Source organism: Cariama cristata, unplaced genomic scaffold (assembly GCF_000690535.1).
Source record: "Cariama cristata isolate BGI_N322 unplaced genomic scaffold, ASM69053v1 scaffold3673, whole genome shotgun sequence".
Taxonomy (NCBI): Eukaryota; Metazoa; Chordata; class Aves; order Cariamiformes; family Cariamidae; genus Cariama; species Cariama cristata.
The window spans coordinates 45907-68438 of record NW_009609977.1 but is presented as its reverse complement, the minus strand read 5'-3'; the positions used below and the strand labels follow the sequence as shown (position 1 = coordinate 68438).

General features: G+C 38.7%; 1 protein-coding gene across 1 annotated transcript in view; it reads right to left on the bottom strand.

Annotated features, from left to right (window-relative positions):
- Positions 1 to 513: 513 nt before the first annotated feature.
- LOC104159717 (contactin-associated protein-like 5) overlaps positions 514 to 22532 on the bottom strand; it is a gene marked incomplete at its 5' end in the record, with an annotated part of 56041 nt that continues 34022 nt past the window's right edge. The window contains 5 exons of the mRNA XM_009697702.1: positions 514 to 1732; positions 2760 to 2831; positions 6947 to 7165; positions 16970 to 17054; positions 18292 to 18422. Coding sequence (XP_009696004.1) covers positions 1536 to 1732; positions 2760 to 2831; positions 6947 to 7165; positions 16970 to 17054; positions 18292 to 18422 — 704 coding nt within the window. The remainder of the gene's footprint in view (positions 1733 to 2759; positions 2832 to 6946; positions 7166 to 16969; positions 17055 to 18291; positions 18423 to 22532) is intronic.

The window sequence follows — 22532 nt, the reverse complement described above, 5'->3', positions numbered from 1 at the left end:
AAGAATACTGCAATAAATAAGAGATATTTTTTTTCTTAGGTGTTGAATTGATTCAACTCCGGTCAGAAACCTTGAAGTCTGACAGCAAATTCTACATACTCTTCAGAAGCCCTGCAAAAGCAGTATGTCACACAGGCACAAGCAGGGTATGAAAAACCTCCCTGTGTGGGACTTCTCCATTTCTTACCCTTAGGATATCTGTGACTGAAAAGAAGGTTCTTCAGTCTCACACTGAAAGCATGCAGCACAAGTAAAATGGGCAGAATTTGCGTCTTCAGTATTGTTCCCAATCAGGAAAGGACAGAAGACTTCAGAAAAACAGGAGAGAAGATTAATTCAAAGTAAAGTATTGGAGATATTTTTTAACTTGTATCCCTAATGTTCTTCCTTGTCAACAGAGTTGATTAAATATTAACCTTTTTAGACGTGAACCAGACCTCTCTCTATTTAGCTTTGGAGAAGATATTCCAATTTCTACAATTTTTTTTTAACAGTTGGATTTTTTTCTTTTTTAGCAGAACTGGCAGAAGGCATGACTCATGTTTAAGATTAAACTATTTTTGTTTTTTCTTGTTTATGTACTTTTTGTTTGCCACAGTGGCAACAGTGTTTAACCTCAGCACGTGATAATCCTCCATATGGCATGAACAGGTATACGCTGCATTTCTAACATTTCAGACAAATATAGAGCACCTAAGTCCTAGCAGCTTCCTAAAACCCTTGGAGATTCAAGCTACTATTTTCCATGCTTCAGCTAGGGTTATGCTAGAGTATGTTGAGTCTACATAGCCAGCCTTATGAGATGGAGGTGAAAGAAGTGCACAGGAATGACATTTATTGTTGATACATATATTGTTGGAAAAGTACTGATAAGCCTAAAAGTTACAGTAAAAGGACAGGAGGTTGGGGGAAGGAGCTTAATGAGGACAGTTTTATTTTTCCTTACCTCATACCAGCTTCTCAACTGGTATAAATTAATGTAACATCATTGAAATCAATAGATATATATCAATTCATATCATTTGAGAATTTGGCCAGTTCTTTATGATTGTTGTAAATGAGCCTGTAAAATAAATCAGGCATTTTGGTCTCATTCTTTCCCTCTATCCTGTCCCAGTATCTGTAGAGCTATGTGTTCAGCTACTTTACCTCTACTTTACATAGTCCAGCTCTAGTGTAAAAGTGGTGAATTAAACGGCTCCAGAGAAAAACACAAATAAAAATGTAGGGACTTTGAAACATCCAGGAACCCACAGCAGAAATGAAGTGTGCATGTGGATCTTATTTTGTGTAGGGTGGGATAACAGGTCTCTTGAGTTGCAGAAGTAAATTGTGACTGCCAGGTTCTTGTGCAGAGAATGAGGCACTGTGACTGTTGTCAGTGTTTCCTGTGCAGGGCGGTCTTTTCCAAATGAAAAAGAAGTTAGCAAAAATTAATGTTCAAAAAAAAAATTACAAAAAGAAAAAAGGAAGGAAGAAAGGAATAAAGGAAGGAAGGTTAGGGGAGTAAGAGTAAGAAGAAATTGCATTGTCCATCAGATGAAATATTCCCGTTTGCACTCGCTCACTGTGTTCTGCAAGTCAATGTCAGCTTTAAAGGAGCTCTCAAGGTTCTCTGGGTATTCCTTCTCCTTTGTCTGGCTACTTCGATGCGCTTGTTTGTGCTGATAGAGAAATCTGCTCATGATGGCAATGATGCTAAAGATGATGAATATCACAACTGCTATTACACCTGAAAAGGGGCAAAAAAAGAAAGGATAGAAAGAGTAAAAATCAAATCCCCGATTACCTCAAAAATACATTATCAATGCTCAACAGCTAGTGGATATAATAAACCAGTTCATCTCAGTCTATATACAATCATCTGCCTCTATCACATCCTCCCTGGTAATTTTTATTTCTATTTTGTCACCTTAAGTAAGATTTAAAGCAGCAATCATTGATGTAATTGACCTTCTAATTTCAGTCAAATTCTGCTTTCACTGGAAGTAAAGTTGGGTCAGTGTGTTTGGTTTTAAAAAACTAGATCTGTATGCTCATTCAAATTCCTGCTCTGGCATATTTTCTTCTGTGTTATCTCTGGAAACCTTGCATGAGCCTTGTACACTTTGGTTTATAGTTTCTAGATGTTATCAAAGGCAACTCCCTACAGGGTATCCTATAAAATAAACAGAGATAAATTACCTTCCAGGTTGTTAAAGGAAAATGAAAACCATACATGAAGCTACGAGGACAACTTTCCCTAGTATGTAAATGCTTCCATATGACCTAGCAAGTTCCACTACACCACCACCTTGCAAAGAGAGAGCTCAAGAAATATTGTGTTGAGGCTCTCATCATAGTGGTGTGTAAAAGAATTACTAGTTTGCTGAGTCTTTGATCACAGAATCACATGGAATCAGAGAATGGTTGAAGTTGGAAGGGACCTCTGGAGGTCATCTTGTCCAAATCCCCTGCTCAAGCAGGCAGACAGATAGACTTTGGTTATATTTCAGAAGACTCAGGTTCTTGATGATTCATAATGCCTTCTTTTGGGTGATACCCAACACCACATGCTGCCCCTATTCACTTCATCCATAACGCAGGTGCCTATCTAGGTAGCTTGATATAGGTATGTGCTAATAAATACAGCAAATACTAGATCTGCATTGTATTAAAAAAAACTTGAACTGGGTTTTATGGACCCTAGATTTAAAGTACCCTAGATGTTTGCCTTGACAGAATTATTTTTCAATTGTAATCTTTTAAAATGAAGTTACCTCCAATCACAGCTGAATCGCTTCTGACTGCGTTGGTGAGAGGCTCTCTTTCATCTGTCTTCCCAAAAGGATCTGCAGTTGGTTAAATAAAATAGGACTTATTTTCTGTATCAACTATATTAATTTTCTCTGTGGCTCAGACAGAAATGTCCTGTTACCCTCATGAATTCTAATCTGTTTTCAAAAGATGTGATTTGGGGGATTGGAGAATCGAACCAGAAAGCTCTCTGCAAACTAAAGAGAGCTTGCAGGAAAATTTTCTTCTACATCTTCAGGAGCGAAGTCTGTTAAGGGTGTATTTAAAAGGAAACAGAAAGGCTCACACTAACATCTGAAAATGTCTCAGCTTATCAGTAGAAGAATCAGAGAGACATTTGAACTAAATTGCCCATTGGGATTTTTTCTCAGTCAGAGCTTTTATTTCCTTTTTTTTTTTTTGCTAATACCTAAGAAACAATATCAGAAAGAAACAAAAGGTAAGGAAGGCTAGACAGATTTAGACCTGACCTATGTTTGTAGACGAAGATATACAAGTCTAATTCAATCTCATAAAGAGAAGCAGTATGTGCTTGGGACAGCTTCTTGGAAGGGATGTTTTTCTCTTCACTGCAGAAATGCAGTGGTCAAATTGGATCCAAACCAGAAAGGGGTCAGAAATGAATTCCTGTATTAAAGTCCCCTTGATGTTGGAGCTTTCTTGTACCCTATCTATAAATGACTACTGTCGAAACACTGGGCCAAACAGTCTACATGCTAGCAGTTTCAAATCCAGATCCAAACCTGCGAGGCTCAGTCCTCCCTGGAGTCAGTGGAGTTATGGCAGTGTACCTACTGTAGTTCTGCATGTCTCAGAAAATGCTGTGTTTTCTACTGCTAGCTGAATCCAGCTTTTCTGCATCTTCACTTTTTTTTTTTTTTTCTTTCAGCTTACCCTCTCCTTTCACAAGATTCTGATCTGTGTTTCTCTCCTTTACAAGCCTCCAGGTCATCATACAGAGGATGTACATGGGCGTTACGGGTGACTGTCTCTGCCATATACTATACTGCTTTGCCAAACTGATCTTTCTGATGGAAAGGGTGGAAGCCTGACTGAGAAATTCAGTGTTCCAAGGTTTACTGTAATTGAACATCCTTGCCTTAGTAGCTGAATCAGCCACATTTTGGTATCTCATTGCCCAAGATGTTTTTTATTGAAACAAGCAATAATTTCGCATTTGTGTATCAGGAGGTGCTGAGTTTGTAATGATGGTGGCTTTGGGCTATTTAGGTTCTTAAAGGAGGCACTTCTTCCTATTCTCTACATCACTGATACCAGCCCCAAAGATGTGCAGAAGACATCAGCCTCAAAGAGGCTTTCATGCTTTAAAAGATGCAGATCTACTGCTAGTTTTAGGGGTGGAAGGATTTCTCATCAAACACATCCATACTGAAAATTCAGACTTCCCCATATCTGCAGTTCATTGACTGAGCTACAGGCACAAAAGGGACTTCTGGGGCCAACTGAACACCTCCAGTACACTCATTATCAACATGAATGGTAATTCACAATGACAGATTTGGACATTCAGGTTGAGACCTATTTACAAGAGACTCTTATAATATTGGATATTGGGTGCCTATAGTGATGTTGCCAAGAAACAAATAGTCATGGCAATGCTTCATCTCATTTACTGCATTTGTAGGACTGGAATGGGGATAAAAATTGTTGTTTTACACATAAAACATAACGGGCTGTATCCCGTGGGATTCTTCCAAGCAGGTTCATGACCAAGTCAAAGCTGTTCTCCTCAAGTCTGGGGTTGCAGTCATGTTTTCTGCTTTATTTTCTTCCTCTCAGGATCCTGAACTCTACCATCTCATAGTTGCTAATCCCTGGCCAGTTCCTCCTTGTTTGGAAATATCAGATCCAGCACAGTAAGACAGGGACTTGCACTGTTTAAGCTGCCTTTCAGAAGCAAAATTTTTCTGTGTAGTTTCTGACTTATGGAATTTTTTGGCATTTTTTACTTTAAATGCATGAAGACCTGCTCTTCAGCTGGAGTAGAGGGACAGCTCAAGACTCCACCATTCACACAGTTGAATCTGCTGTGCCATATACAGTATTTAAAATATTAAAAAAAAAGTACTAAAGGTCCATTATCTCTACGCCATCAGTGTAGAGTTCAGAACACCAAAACCTCTACATGTGCCTCAGCAAGAAAGAAGCTGATTTGCAGATCTTTGTTAAATATCAAAACCACAATAAGTCACCTTTCATTTTGTGTTTCCTAATCAGCAAGAGTGTGTATGGATAACTGAGCCATGAGTGAATGGATTTTATTCCATATCTATCTGCTAGGAAACTTTCTTGAAGACAACAAATATTCTTCTCTGAAGGAAAGAACTTCAATTGTTTTCAAGTTATAAATAAAGCAAGCTTTTTTCACACCTTTAAAGAGAGATTTCCTAGAGGGCTTTTTTTGTAGTATCTGTACATTAGAAAATCGACACAGACATATACAGTCAGCTTTGAAGTTCTATTTTTCTTCTCAGACACTCAATAATGAGAAATTGGGAATAGATACGAGCAGTAAATTTGAAAGTTAATCCTCAACTGTGTCTTCTTTTTATTTCTTAAAATGTGTCCTTTCCATGTGTAAATGTAATTTGCAAGTACATCTCTACAAATTATAATTTGCTACAATTTGGAATTTTTTTTAAACAAGAATCTACGGTCCAGTGCTCTTACTATAGCATATGAAGACATGAAGTCATCAGAATTAACTTGTTGTAAAGATCTTATTCAGGCTTTAATCAAATCCAGTGTGAATAGTGAGGCAGTAGTGTCAGTTAATTCATCATTTTGAGAGGAAATCATATTGTAAAGCATAAAGTGGCCAAGACCGGGATGAGCTTTTATAATAATTCTGCATTTCTGATGTAACAGAGCTTAACCTTGACAATAGACTACAACTGATTGTAAGCTTGAAATATTTAAGTTCAAAGATGCTACAGTCTGCTTTGTGTTCTGTCCTGCAGTTCTGAGCCTCAGGTTTTACTGTTTTCTAAACTCTTTGGAAAGATTAGATCATCGAGGTGACAGATCACAGGGCAAGGAGTTCATATTTGCAGTATCATTGCCCATTCAGTACTTACAAGACACATTTCTTCTGTGCATCAGAAGAAATTTGGGGGGTGGGGAGAAGCACACACACACCGGCAGCCACTCTCCACAGAGTAATCAGCAGCCTTTTTCCTTATGCAGAATGCTAATAGCTTCATTTGTTTTCTGCTGAATATCTTAGGCAGAAGCTGCAGGAAATGGGGGTTTGATGCAAGTACAAATGTCAAAGGAATCATACTATGATCTAAACCAGAGTTTTATTAGTTATGAGAAAAGAGAAAGTGGCTTCATAGGTCAAGGGACAAAAAATAGCCCTTAATCTGTACCCCTTTCTGGTCATTAAGAACTCTGCCACATCCACTGGTGATTAAAGCAGCAACTTGATTGCCCCTGCTCCTGGTGACAACACTTCCAGCTGCTCTGAGTTTCCTTCTCTGCATACAAATTCACATATGCAAAATACTTAAGATTCCCAGAGGACAGTTTCAGGATTGCAAAAGATAAACGAACTATTGGGATCATCTTAGTGGTACGACTCAAGTAGTGCTCCTTCTCTTTAGGCTGAGAGAATAAAGTACAAGCATTCAATGGAAGTCACGCACATGTGTTGAGGGGTTTGTACAAGGAGTTTTTGTTAATTTCTGCTAGGGTGGGAACAAATTCGACTTGTTTGTTGAATGACTCCGATTGCTTCATCACCACTGGGATATGGAATCTGTGTAACATGTTCTCCTTTGAGATCTGCTACACTGGAGCTATCTGAAGTGGACAGGAATGGCAAATCAGGTGCGTAACCATATTTCCAACGCTGTTTCCACTGTGGCTTTGGGACTTTTTTTGTTTTTTTCTAGGCATGTTTTAGGCAATCCAGGAACTTAGTCTGAAAACTTTGTTTTAGTACAATGACTTTTAAAGCGGCCTTGGCTCATCCTAATGTCCCTCCTCAGCACTCTTAATTCTGAGAGAAAAGGCAACTTCCCAATTCCAATATTTATACTATCACAATTGCATTACAGCAAAAAGGAAGGAAACCTCACTCTACAGTATCCTCTAAATTCCCCATTCTCCTCTTGGCAGGACATACCTGATGAGGAATATATCGTGGTTACTGTGTTCACATCAGCTTCCATTATGGATGCACAGCTGGATTCAGTCAAGGAGCCTTTGACAGTCACAGGAGCAATGCTGGGATGGCGTAAGGCAGCTTTCAGGGGAGCAATGTGGTTGTACTGAACAGAGGACAGGCAGCCAGTGAAACCATAGGCATTTGCCTTTGAGACTTCAGGGTCCAGTGACAAACTATCTGCAGTACAACAGAAAAACACTCCAGGAGTTATCTGTTTTAGGAAGGCAGTAAAAAAAATGAATCCTTTTTTGCCTTACCCACCCCTTTTACTTCTCTTCATCCAGTCTCAACTGTTCAGGTTCTCCTTCAGCAGCCCACAAGTTCTCCCTGGCCTGACCCATGAGGTTCTCATCCCTAGTCCTTCATCTAACAATGACACTTATGTTGAATCAAGTTGGCTCAGACATAAAAGCCTACATTGTTTTTCCTTCCTCATTCATTTTCTCTACTGTGTGGACAATATCTAACACATCATAGGTGCTAACCATGGTAATAATCATAATAATAAACAGTACAAATAGCAACACTGAGTATCACAGGATCCAGAGGATGATGCTCTTCAACTTTTTCTGCATCTGTTTCACAGACATGGACCATATCTTCAAGACATTTTACCTGCTCTACTCTTTCAGTGAAGGAGCGTGCTCTCTATTGACTGTTATACAATGCTTCATGTGGCCTAATATTGAACGGCTTGCTAATATATGCTTCCACCCTTCTTCAAAAATTAATCTTTCAGCTTACTTTTCTGATGCCCCTAATCATGTTACTACATTTTTATAATCAGAGTTCCTAGGAATCCTTCTAGTTATGCGCTAGGCTCTCACTCTGCTAGCCCCTTTCCATCAATAAAATAAAAAGCAAAACTATACCTTTTTATCTAAATCAAAACCAAAACCCATATCCCCATGCTCTTTTCCAGCCTGAAGATGACATAGCACAATTAATTTATCTGTTGGTCTGTGTTAATTGAAATTTCACAAAAAGAAAACCAATTCAAAGGCAAGTGTTTTTTATTTAGCTCCAAAAGTTTTTGTATCCAAGACTGTTTGGGAAAGTCAGTGAAGGACAGTGAAGACATCTTCTCTTTCCTCCAAGCTCTCATTTATTTACATTCCAGAAACTGAAATTTATACTGCTCATATGTCTGTAACATGATATGCCTCTTATCTAGGTCAATCAAACAAGAAAAAAACCACAAATGCTCACATATATGGCATCAAAACTTACCCAAAGTCTTAAAAATTACTTGCTTATGAAAAAAACCTTCTAGCATTGAAAGTTTTGGAAATACTTCTAGTGACATTGGAAAATCAGGATTCTCAGCTTTTCAAGTTTATTTTCGAAGCTTGAAAGAGTAAGATGGTAAACCTTAAAATAAGGTCCAATTTTTCCACTATCATTCAAATACAATGAATTTACAAGCTCTCAGGCAAAAGGATTTAGGAGAAAAGTAGACTTTCTCTTATAACTGACATTGCTACCTGAGTTACGTAAATTATTTTACGTGTAGGAAAATACAGAGAAATCTCAAAACTAGTCCAAATCACACATTATTTTGGTGCTCAAGATCTGCGACTGTTCTGTCATTGCAGCCAGAGGGAATTAGCCCAGAAAGATTTGTAATTATGTTTGAATGTCTTCATGGAAGTATAACATGGAAGAGTTTGGCTGCTTCTCGGCAAAGCAAGGTATAGTGTGAGCTTGTTCTCCAAGGGGTATTATAGGAGAGATGCTCAGTCTGCAGAGCTGTCATGGGGGACAGCCTCTGGGCTGTGAGTAAATGCAAGAAAGAGAGATGGAAAAGGGAAACAGTGAGGCTTTGCCACTGGAAAAACCATAGCCTTACAGAGGTTCACATTTGCTCTTCTCAAAGTGTGTAGGAATTGGCTGCATTCAGGTTTTTAATGAGATTTTGGCAGGGCTGTTGTAAAACAGACAAAGAATTGTTTCCAAGTTTTTTTCAAGAAGGCTTATACAAAACTAAAAGACTGATTTACAGTGTTTGCCATCTTTGTTGAATTTATAAAACCCTTTGTAAACATTCCTACTCTCAGTCTTTCCTGTTTTCTTAGCTCTGACACAAAAGGTGGATTTGTTGGTATCTTTTAGACATCAGGCAATCTAAATTGCTCTGTTCTGCCCCAATGTGCAAAAGGTAAAGCCTAAGAAATAATGAATTACTTTTTCATGGTACAGTAGTTTGAAAAGACTAAGATACAGTACTTTTGAAGGCTTTTTTACAAAGTCAAATTAAGAGCCAATTCCAGGAGTCTTGTCAAAGTAAGCTTTGCATGAATGAGAAATAGGAGATTTGTTGTTGCAAGGCTTTGAAAAAAAGAAATCAAAGAACAAAACAAAACCAACCCCAGAGTCTTCTGGTAAAAATCCCACGTGCAGAGATACAGTTTGCTTACGTCTTTCAGAAAGTGGGGCTTTCACTGTTCTCAACAAGAGACCTACACAACTTGGATGTGAACGAGTTGTGCTTCCCTCTGAATTCATAGAATCATAGAATGCTTTGGGTTGGAAAGGACCTTTAAGGGTCAAATTCTTGAGTGGATAACATAAATCTGTGATGTTGACATGGTTACCTCTATGAAAGGCTTATTAAAGGCCACTCAGTCACCTGAAGTCTTTAAAGCATGATAGAATGTTTTTCCAAAAGGTACTTTCACTACATGACATCGTGCTCAATAAGAGAACCAACTCGGTGAAGTTCCAAGGTCTGTGTTGAAGCAAGTTCATATGAAACATCAGTGGACTTCCTTTGAGCTTGTTACACTGTGAATCTTTCCATGCATTTGACTGACCTGGAAAATCACACTGAACTGCTGCTGATGGCTTGGTTTGGTCTTCTGACATTTTAGCATTACATTTCTGTTCTCATTACTGGAGACTGAGTTACTTTGGATGATTTCTACATGGGAGTAAGAAGGCAATCTTTTATGGCTTTTGAGTAATTTAACTGTTCATTCCCTATAACTTAAGTTTACCTGTATTTTTATGAAGCAATTTTTAAGCTTTGTCTGCTGAGTTGTGCATAAGGTGGTCTGGCTTCTTGCTGGGTCCTCTAGCTGCTCCCTGGAAGCTGTCTGCAATGTCACAGCTCAGTAAGTTTTGTGTCAGTTTTGCTTTCCCGTTTTCCATGTATTTGCAATGGCTTTTCGCGATAATGAGGATTAAGTCTAACATGTAGTTATATATTATAAACTTTATTGATTGTATCAACATAATTTATCTGCTGATTCATTCCTATTCACTAAAACAGTCATCCTGCTCCACTGCTGTTTCTTTGTGCATCTGTGTCATATAAAACACATGTGTTTTAAGATCTTAAATAAATAAAGCAATTTTAAGTCTTAATACCTCAGTAATAGGGAATTAACTCTCATCATAAATAGAATTCTGCTGGAATTCTCTAGGACCAAGCATTAGGCGGCTCAGCAATGTATCAGCAAATTGACATACTAAATGATAACTAATATTACAGGTAACTGGAATCAAAGAGAAATCCAAAGTGTTATTTATGTGCAGGGAGAGTGGCTCAAAAGACCTTCTTTCTCAAGATATCACTCTGGAAAATGGGTCCATAAACATTATCCAATATCTCTTTGTTGTTTCTTTGTAAACATAAATTTAATGTCACTCAGAAACTTAAACCTGAGCCCAAAGATTACTGGTGTGCTCACTTATATCCAGAAAGGCCCATCATGGATTTCCTTAATTGAAATTTATTTTTAACTTCAGTGAGAGCAGACATAGCCTGTTTTATATGTCTATGCCCTAATTAATTAATTAATCTAAATGAATCTCTGGCAGAAGTGCAAAGGGTAATTTACTCTGTATGCTGAATCACTGGTTGTCCTTTTTCTGAGTCTGAGAAATAGAAAGATTATTTTTGTGGAAGTTAAACTGTATCCATCACCTCATTTTGCCAAAGTGCTGAACAGCACTGGCAAGATTACTTCTTGGACATTGTCACTAGATTCTGGCCCATGACCTTGAAGTAAAAGACTCTTGTAGTCTCCACATCGTACCTGTCTCAGAAGGGTTGACTAGCAGGTACTGTGTAGTTACCTCAAAAAATGCGCTGCTAAGTCCTTCAACAACCTCAGTAAACATTGGTGATAATAATCATTAATTTAGAAAGGGCAGAAAGCATATCTTGGATTAGACTGGAACCCACAAAAAGGCATCTTTGGAACAATCTCATTTCCTGATGTTAGCCTTCCACAAAGGCAGAAGAGTGAACAACATAGAATTTTTTCCTGCTTAGAACCATTGAGCTCAACTAGTTTGGCTCTTGTTTAAAAAGAGGATGAGTTTGAATGGGAGACAGGGTCCAGGCATTCAATGCACCTTCAAGACATTTCTGAAAAAGCAAGGGACAGCAAGAGCAAGTAAAGGTACTTTTTCTCACAAGTTTTCCCAGGAATGAGCAGAACATGCCAGGATTTTCTTGATGGCAATTGAGCATTTCATGTCAAATGGAACATTTGAGAATTTTTGTTTCATTAGGCTTAGCGGAGATAATTTCAGACATGCATTTAGTATGTTTTCTTACAGACAGTTTGTCATCAGAAATGAAATACTGCTTGGAGTTGCAATATGAAATGTGTTAGATGACACAGTTTTTGACATTTGAATCCTAATCTGTCACAACACAGCCAGCCCTATATGATTTTGCATGGGCTCAAACTATAATCTATAAAAAGAATAAAATATGCAAGAAGATGGAGAGATGATGTGCAAAAGAATACATGCTTTCCTCAGGAGCAGGCAGTTAAAATCAACTCAAGCAGCAAGAATTCAGACTAAAAATAAAATTTCTGGATAGAAGTAGATGACCTTCGACACTCATTTAGGCAGTATTATCATCAGAAAATGGGGATTTAAGCATGGTGTTATGATCATATGGTAAATGATATTGCTGGGGAAAAAGTCTGAATAGATTTGGTCTCTTTTTGATAGAGACATGATGGCATTATTGGCTTAGATCTTGGATTTCTTGAAGTGCCTAGGGTAGCCAAACTTCGCTTATTTTAACTGCTGCCATCCCAAATGCCTCTCTTCTTTTATCCTAAGTAGTCATTTAAGTTTTCCTTAATGCTTTATTAGATTACTAGGAGGAAAAACAATTACTTTTAAAAGTACTCTATAAAGCAACCAAAAGATCTTTTTCTAGGGTATGATTCTTCTAAGAAACAGGTATTTAGGGCAAGAAGAGTCTGCAGTAAAGAGCTTTGCAGTGACGAGAAGAGTCCAGTCAATATGTCTTGCAGTCATTGCTGTATTGTTTAAAATGCTAGAGCATAATATTCTGAGACTGTGACTTTAAATTTCTCAATCAAATTTTGATCTTATGAGCTTAAAAAAGGGAATGACTTTCCAGCAAAAAAATAGATTTAAGTCTTTTCCATAGAAACACTCTAAAAGGAGATGCTTCTTTAGGGAAGTTTTTGTATCTCAGAGTTAATGCCAACTTACTCCTTCTGATTTAATTATCCTGTTATCATCTCCCTCAATATAATATCACTCTTGGATGAATTGCTCTGTGATCTCTTCAGTGTACAAATTCCATTTTCTTCTTGTGAACTTTTAATAAGAAAAGCTATTGTAGAAATCATAAGAATTGTATTGCACCTATGTAATGATTTTAATAAAATTACTTTCCAGATAAACTTTCTTCTACGTACACTTTATATCAAAGTTGAAAGACTCAGTGGAAAGATTCCTACAACTTGAATGTGTTTTAGCTCAGGCTTTTATAGATAAAAGATACCATGATCATGTGCTAGACTACACAGTTCTTTATATTACCAATGCGGGAAGGTCTGCTAATTCATCACTTTGAAGACACTAGTAAATTAGGTCAACATTAGTAGGTGCTAAAGAAATTTTTGCAACCTTTTTCTTCAGAATATTCTTGAATTCCTTTCAATGCTACTCTTTTACTTTGTTATCACTACACAGCTAGTATATTAAATTGCTCAGAAGCAAATATGCAGACAATGAGATTCACTTCTCTGCATCAGTGAATATTTTTCCAGGGACTATAATGGTAAAAGATTTAGACATGTTGGGGCACAGTAAGAAGTTCTCAAAGATTCATTAAGGTCAACCCCAAAACAAATAAATGATATTTTCCATTAGGATAGCAGCTTTTTCTAGACAAGACCTAAACATATGCAAATGTGTCTCTGAGATCAGAGAATTACAGAATAATTTAAGTTGAGTGACATCTCTGAAGGTCATTCAGTTCAACCCCTGTTCAAAGCGGAGCCAGCTTCAGTTAGGTTAAATTGCCAATAGAGCTTATGTGGTTAAATACAGCAGTATGATCTCTGCAAGGAGAATTTAAAGTAAATGAACTGGGACTCTGGTTAAGATTTCACTGGGGCTTTGCTATAAACTGTATGACCCACTTGGAGCCTGAATCCAGTACTCACTAAAGTCCATGGGAAAACTCCCATTGATGCTGATGAGCTTTGGATAGGTCCTTTTGTGTCTTGCCTCTGTATTTGTGTAGTAAAAATGACAACAAACTATGGGATAATATTTTTCTATTGCTATTGGACACTGTGAGGATGAATTCCACAAATGTCTTTTGGCTACTTGGATGCTGCTTCTTTTTACTCCCTTGTCTTCAAAGCCACACTTATATTTAGATTGATCTTTCTAAGGCATCTATATGGCCCCATTACTGTGGATCTGAACAGCTCACAGCCTTTAATGCTTATATCCTCCTAGCACCCCTCTGATGTAGGGATGTTCTATTATCCATGCTTTACTGATAGAGAACAGAGATAGTAAAGTTCAGACTGGTTCCAGTGGGAATAAGATGCCTTCTTACCTTTATATCTGCACATAAAAGTTTTGCCCAAGGTCATTCAAGCAGGTCTGTAGCAGAGTGAGTGTCCCTATGTTTTGAATTCCCAGTGAGCCTCCTCTGCCTTAAGCAGAGGGTTTTTTCTTGGAATTCAGAGCTGAGTGTAGGGCAGCTATTGCAAAATACAGCAGATTTGAAAAGCAGAAAAAAAAAAAAAATCAGAGTTTAAGTAGCTTTTGACTAAAGGAAGTGTAATGGGGCTAGTGGGGTGTAGAAGGGGAGGAAGAACTCTTATTTAAAAACTGGTCATTGTATAAAAGTGCACTTTTCAAAAGTTCCAGCTGTGCTAAAAAGGTTGTCGTAAGAAAATCTGGTGAGGAAGAGGTTTCAAGCTTTTATGACGTCCTGCTGGAAGCTCTCTTTGAGATTACTCAGCCAGTGGGAAATGAATGGTGGAGTCAAGAAAGAAGAAGGTATAATCACCTGGTTAAGCAGCCAGGATCAGGCTGTTGAAGCAGTCAAATGAGCAGTCGTGTGACAGGAAAGAAGAGAAACAAATTTTCAGCAGAATGTAGCATGGATACATAGGACACATAGAACAGAGTTTTTTTATACGGTTCTATTTCAGTGGACATTTAGTCTAGGTCTGCTTCAAAGCATCACGTACCTCTCTAAGTGTTTACTTTGAGCAATGACAAGGAAGAACTTGGAGGATATTAGTTTAGTTCACTAGTATTCACCTTCTGGTGAGCCATCATTAAAAGAAGCTACAGTCAACATTTTACCCATATATTAGTATAAATGATGAATGGACATATTTATGTAAGTTCTAAAAAGTTCCTAAAATGACAAGGTCCAGCTCTTCTCTTGATACAGCAAGGCAATACTCTTGACACTGTAGCAGCAGAGATTTATTTTTTTTTTTTCCACCATGGGACAGTGTGCAACCTGAGTAAGTTTGGAGATCCTACAAAATTGGGAAGAGCAATTGGTAGACCAGACTGTTGTGCCATCATTCAGAGGGATATTGACAAGCTGGAGAAATGGGAAAACAGGAATCTCATGATGTTCAACAAAGGAAATGCAGATCTGCATTTGGTTTAGGAATAACCTCATCCACCAATACTGGCTGGGGCTAACCAGCTGAAAAGTAGCTTTACAGAGAAAGACATGGAGGTCCTGGTAGACAACAAGCTCACCCTGAGCCACAAATACGCCCTTGCAGCAAAAGCAGACAACATCTTGGCATCCAGGGTTGCCTTGAGAAAAGCGTTGCCAGCAGACAGAAGAAGGTGATCCTTCTCCTGTACTCTGTATAACTGTAACACTACACGACTGCTGGGTCCCCAGTGGAAGAAAGACATAGACTTACTGGAGTGAATCCAGTGAAGGGCTGCAAAGATGATTAAGGGACTGGAGCATCTTTCATATGAGGAGAGGCTTCATAGAGCTGGGAATGCTCATACTGGAGAGAAGACTCAGGGATATTTGTGATTCTGTGAGGGCACAAGGACTCTACTCAGCATAGCTACAGCTGTGGGATAAAATCTGGAAAATTAAATCCTGACATAGAAGAAAAAGTTTGTGGAAATTCACTTAACATATGAAGAAGCAACCAGAATTAGGATTAGGCTGGAATTAAAGTGACTTGCTGGGACGCATTGTGTGATACCTGGTACAGCAATAAGATCTCCCACGATCTGGATGGCCAACTGTATGGCTTTAGTGTCATTACAGAATATGAACTATTGCTATTATTATTACTATTACCAAAATAAAATCCCAATAAACTTTGCGGCAAGAGAGAAATAACAGAAGGATATATCCATTAAAAGCTATCTGCAGACAAACCTGTGGTGTTCAGTGGAGCTGAATGCCAGACCTCTGGAGCTACATCTGAGCTTTTTGGCTTTGCAACAACCTTGCACTTGTAAAGTTAATCATATTCTTGTGACTAAATCTAGTTTCTGTCCATGATGCTGAGCTGCACCCTGTCAGCTTGCTGGCTACGTGTTTGAAGGTCTTTGTGCTATATTCCATCTAGCTGGTTAGAAAAGCCTTGGTTTATTGATTTGGTATCTATAGCTGGAACTTTAGGTAGAGGTCATGATGAGTAATGTTCTTTTAGATTTTCAGCACTACAGCTGACCGTTGACAAAATGAGATTTTTAGCTTAGCTCTGACTTGGGCTGAAAAGTGTTGGGTCCCCAAACCCATCCACAAAGGCTTGAAAGATTGCTGCATTCTGAACAAATATTAAATTTTAAATTAAGGGGAAAATCAGTTCCTGACCTTAATCTAGCTAGTAAAACATGATGCAGAATGCAGTAATGTCATTATATACAATTATATTGCAGAAGTAGCCACTAGGGGATGTCTATAGTTTCTGTCTAGCTACCAGTCCTGCAGGTCTTGGGTGCTATTAATAAAACATATAAAATTGTAATAGTGAAACAGATGCCAGGCTTGATATGGAGGTCCAATTCTAAGAAAGGACTGAAATGTCTATAACCAAGGAAGCATTTAGAATCTTACTGGGAATGAATAAGACTCTTATATAAAGTAATATAGCATACTTGACAACAAAATAGAGGAGTTCTATTTTCCAAATTTCAGGCAGAGTTTTCCTGGTCTTATAATGGCTTTTTAGTGTGGAGGGGTAAAGATCAAGAAGGTCCACAGACAGAACATGCAGAATTGTGTCCTCAAGTGTTATATTATAAATATTCCTTGCAGAATTCAAATGGAAAAGGACTAGGAGTGAAAAAAGGGTAAAGACAATGAAGGTTCACAGTGCTATTCTTCTTATCATTAGGAAACAGAGATGGCATGAGAGGAGCAAGCTGTAGTCAACAAAATGATATCATTAGGCTAAGATGTCACCCTGTGCAGCCACACAGGCAGTATGAACCATTTTACTGGAGGGAGCAACAGGAGAAGTTAATATTGCTATCTGTGCGAACAAGTAAAACTGTCAAATTTTTCCATTGATAAGATATACAAATAGGAGTACTGGAATGTTCAGACCAACTCTTACAGCTAAACCAGCAAAACAAAACTCCAATCCTATTAAAAACCCAACACACAGCACAGGTTAACTCCAGCACTATAACGACTGATGAATCTGGAATATATTTGGTAGAACCTACCTGTGACCTTGCCCAAGGTGAGTGATTTAATGGCCTTAAAATCAATCTCAGAAAAGTTGTGTTTGAGTTTGAGAACTTGATCAACCTGGAAGAGGTCAATAAAATTAGTTCATTGCAACAGCATGTGGACATCCCTAGCTCTCTCTGTACCGCAAACTTCTGGGAACGCTCTCAGCTTCAAATCTGTTAATTCTGCCCCCAAGCGTGATTCAATTTCTAAAGATAGCAAAGTGAATGTGCTTTGATTTTAGCATGAGAAGCTGAAAGGTACACCAGAATAGTCATACAAAGGGCTTTGAAGAAACTTCCCCTGCAGAAAAGCTTAAAATGTTTGACATTGAAATCCCCCTGCTTCCCAAAATCTATGTCTAGTCACTTCAGAATATACTCAAAGGAGGCCTCTCTAGAAATGTGAAGAATTAGTTCTGCTTAGAAGAAAACCACAGTGCAGCAGACAATAGAAGACTGGTGCTTGAGGAAAACCCTGGCTTTCAGCATAAGCCTCCTTCCTAGATGACCAGGCCTACCCACCCTAGTTGCGTGCTAACTGTGTTATCATTTTATCACCCAGACATGGAAACTGTAGAGGAAAGAAAAACTGTGGCACTCCCTTTATTTCTGTCTCCTACTCTGCCACCCTTCCCTGTTAAATGACTGCCTCCCAGATCTAGCTAATTTGTTTTGTAATATGAACTGCTATAATTAGTCTCAGAAGGAAAGCAGAAGGAGTAGTAAGATGGTCCTCTTCTCCCTGCCTTGGAAAAACAGACGATGCAGGGAAACAAGGCAGAGGAGGGCTTTTGTCCCTTGTGAGGTTGTCACATTCAGCATGGTGTACCTCTAGCAATGGGACAGGGCATTGTCATACACGTGGTGGCTGCACCTTGCGTTCCCTCAGCTTTTCATTTTCTGTGAGAGGATAAGGCAGCTGGAGTCTCATTCTCCCTTGGGGCACATACCCTAAGCGAAAGTACATTCCCAGGTGCTCATTCCTCAGCTTGTTTTCTCCCTTTGGCAGCTTTTTAATGATCCATACTGTGTGCTTCCTCTGGAACTACAGGTCACACAGATATCCCTAAGCCCCACAACCACTCCAACGGTCCAGATAAACTTCTGGCCAAAGGTCTTTCCTAATTCACAGATTGCCAGACACAAGGGAAGGATCACTCAATGGAAAACACCATGGTTGGGCACACTTTGAAGCAGGGTCTGGATGTAGCATTGCTCTACCCTATAGGGCTGTTCTGCTGCTGGACCAGCTTTTGTTGCACCAGATCAACGTGCAGTCCTGCTGGCAATCAGGCACTGAAATCATGGCATACCTGAATGATTAGCTCTCTGCCTTCTCTGTTAATCTTCACATGGTGCAGCTCTCGGTTGGCAAAATTTCCAGAATCAATGGTGAAAATGAGGAGCCCGTCTTTACTCAGCTTGTATCTGACCTGTAAACTTCCTTAAAAGCAGAGCAAAATTCTATGTATAAAACCTGCGTCAATAATGAGATACTGTTCAATACCTTGACACAACATATAAATAATTTTCTTTTTATTACAGTGGAGTAACAAGGTTAAAAGTCAAGAAAGAACTTGAAGAGAAATGAAAGACTGCAAACTGTAATGAAAAGTGTGAAGAAAAAAATGCACTGGAAGAGTTTTCCTTCCTACTAGCTAACAAAGTCTGCTATGGAGAAACATAACTTAATTGAGTAACTAAGTGTATCAAAGGAGAGTGTATGTATGTCTACAGGTCAGGCATTTAGCACTGCCACAGAAGCTGATCTACATTAGTCTGTTAAGGATCGCTTCCACCAGAGGGCATGCAGGTCTTGCATTGTTCTATTAAATGAATATTGGCAGATTTTACTATTCCTTTTCATCAAGTGGTAACAGATAATGCAGAAGACAGTGACAACTGTGAGAATTATAACTTAATTTCAACCATTTAAAGGGCCAGACTCATTGTAATTTATATGCAATACAAGAAAAGATATATTGCAAATTATTATACAGAAAAAATATTTTTACTTTGGTGTTCCAATGTCTTTGAAGAAATAAATATAATTCATATAAAAATGAATGCCAAACATCTCTTTCAGTCTTTCTATCAAAAAAAGCACTGCGACTTCTGATAAATAACAGTACCATAACAAATCAAAATGCACAAGAAAACAAGGAATCCAATATGAATCTTAATCCTTCTACAAATGGCTAGAGGAAAAAAATACACACATATATATATGTACACACACGTATATATAATTTAAAAAGAAAAGAACCTATTCAGATAAAATCTTTTCCAGCTTACTTTTCTGGGAATTAAGTAGCAAGGAGAAAAAAAATACTCTGAACTTTTGGAGCTCTTTTTATGTATCAGCAACCAAAATACGTGGAACAACAGTGGTACAATAGAGTTAAAAAGCTCTTCTGGGTCCATTTTGTTACTGTCTCCAAGGAGAAGATGAATGCTGACAGAATCATAACCCTGAGCAAAGGGTCCTTCATTTATTCCCTGTTCTGAAAATCATCACAAAAAAGCCTTCTATCTCCTTCAATTTCAGCGTTTCTGTTATCACAAGTTCAAACTATTCCAAGTATCACTAGATTTTGCAGAAGGCTACAGGCAAATGTTACCTCTGCTGAATGATAGGGACTGACTGACTGTCACTGAAGGATACATTCACACTGTTTAAGCTCTAGGACCGGTTTCAGTGTTTGTAGAGGCAACACTTGTGTGCGTATTACGGTGCAGTGCCATGTCAGAGAAGCCCACCACACCTGCATGAGCTTGCTGCATGTGCTTCGTGCGCTGCAACATTATTCAGGGGAACCTCTGACCCCAGAAACAGTCTGACTGTTTAATGAGGTGAATAAGCAGCCCTGCTTGGCTCCTATATTCAGCCGTATTAATGCTACAAGACTACTTGCAGGTCTAGAGTTACTGAGAGAGGACATGGGGCAGTTCTCCTTCACTACATAGTGTAGATGTACCTGCTTTCAGCCCTCCAAGTCCTCCCTCAATAAGGTTAGCTCTGTTGTCCTACAAACTACGGTAAAACCACTTTACAAAGAGCTTAAAATAATGTATAAATTTCCTGCAAAGGGGAAATTTTGCCACCTCTACATAACTCAAAGTGAAGTTGGTAGTCCTTCCACATTGGACCCAGAGTCCAGTTAAGATCACCCCTCCTCCTTTTCCCTCACCATGATGTCTGGCTGCTCAGTCTCCTAAAAGCTGCACTTTTTGTAACATTCAGTATATTCCAGATGAGGACTGCCACTCTCTGAGCTTTGGAGGATAGAAACAAAGCTTCCAAAAAGGAGATGGAAAATGAGAACGAACTACTGGGATGAAGGCTTTTTAGCTGATTGAGAGGGCTGCTGGATCAGGTAAGCTTTTAAAGTGAAAATAAAAAAAAAGGACATAAAAGGCTCTTACTTTCTCACACATAGTCATAGATGTTAGAGGGGAATTTGTGAAGAGATCAAGGTCAGTAACAACTGCTAAATTATTCAGTGTGATATTATAGGCTCTGATTCAGCTGCCCCAAATCATATTGCAAAGCTCCCATCCCCTCAGTGCACAGCCAGGACAAGGAGCTACTGTCTATTACTATTAATGTCATACTTAAAGGTCCAAACTTAAATCTCAATCCCACTTTCTGGTACTGAATGAAAGATGCATCTACAGTGAATAATAGTGTAAACATCTTACAATCACTTTACTCTAGAAAGACATGAGAAAAGAAGCCCAAGTGCAAGGAATTTAAGGGACCTTCTTTAGACTTGCTCATTAGGGCAGTGGGAGAGTCAATAAAAAATGGAAAGGTTGTCTGAGATCAGCTGAGATCACCACACAGAATAAGCTGAAACTGAGATGTGATAGTGTAACAGATTGGTCCAAACTAAAAATCATGTCCCAGCAGAAGTACTTTATAGGCTGTCTCTTACCTGTAGCCTTTGAAAGCAATGTAATGTGAAAAATGGAACAGGGCCTAGATTTGGTCTGTGACTTTGTACTAGTTGCTTGGTTTGTAAATGCGAAAAAAAAATTCTACTCTTTTCAAATGCTATGAACACACAAGTATATAAAATATAAATGGGACTACTATACCCAGGTGATCAACATAGCAACCAGCACCTTTGTGTTCAAAGAGAGACAGCAAGATATGCAATCTATCTAGGCTCTCAGGTGCTGCATCTACCCATTGACTTCATCAGAGAAGCACTGATTTTAAGCCAGAAACCATCTGTTCCATTTGTTGGAAGACAATGAAGGAGGTTCTTGACATCCATTAAGAACAGATCTCACTTTCCGTAGCAGTACAATTTTACCTTAAATCATTTAAAGAGATCAGTGAATAGCATCTTATTTTATCAAATTGCTTTGAATTCCAATAGCAACTCTTTTTGGATGGCTGCTCATCAAAACTATTGAATTTAAATTGGCATCTTGCCTAGGGTCAAATTTGCATTAATATAAACCAGCAGTACATGGGCTCATCTCTTCAGAGGTGTTTTGGAATTTACACCAGTGTAACTGAGAGCTGATTTTGGCTTGCATTCAGTACCAAAACTTCTGTTTTCAGAGTACAGAATTATTTGTCTCGCAGATTACATTGCCATTTTGCTACTTGACAGGCAAAATAAATTGATTATTAATTAGGATTATTATTAAGAATTTTTTTTGTCCTCTGAATTTTGATTATCTGGTCCACTGACTTTCTCCATCACATCAACCCAGGGTCACTAACTACAAATAAAAATCCATGCATAAACCAGCTCTATTCTCTGTATTCTGTATTCTCTCTCTATTTTGCATCATTTTTGCCTCACAATAGGGTTTCACACTAATCATAAGCAGTGTAATTTATGGCAGTCTTGTTGCAGTCATGCCTGTCATCCTCTTTTCAGCTCCCCATGTCTGAGCATGCACACCTGGAGTGCCAATGCACTGCCTGTTGTGTTTTCTTCCTTCTCTAATGTATGTGGAATTGCTGGAGGCAATTTCTATTAAGTCTATAGAAGAGGGAGGGAAGGAAAGAGAGAGGCATCATGTTTTTGGCCTTGGGTTGGAAAATTTTACTGGGCATATTACCCCAGCAGTGTTAGGCAAGAGTAGATTCACACTTGATTATTATAGTCAGCCTTTTCAGCTTCAAATTCTGCAGGCTGCAGATCAGCATGGAGATACACTGTGCTAGCTCCAGAACAGCCCAAGAGGAGACCAGGCATATTTTAATCACAGTGTTACCCAGTGCAGCGTGGCCTCTTTTCGCCACTTCTGGAGGAAATGAGTCCACGTGGGATGCCATGCTACTGCAATGACACCACTATAAGTGTCAACGCTGGCTTGCTACACATCACGGTGGTCTTCAATCTGTAATCTGCAGTAGTATAATCCATGATTGTAGGGCTGAATGACATCCCTGTGCTGATATTAAACAGCTACAGAGCCATTGTAACAGGATTCCTGGGGGTGCCCTTGTACAGAGGGAAGTTCTGGGAAACAGAGACCAAAGGGCAGTATTTATGCCATCCCATGCTGGTGACGAGGTTGGGGGTGA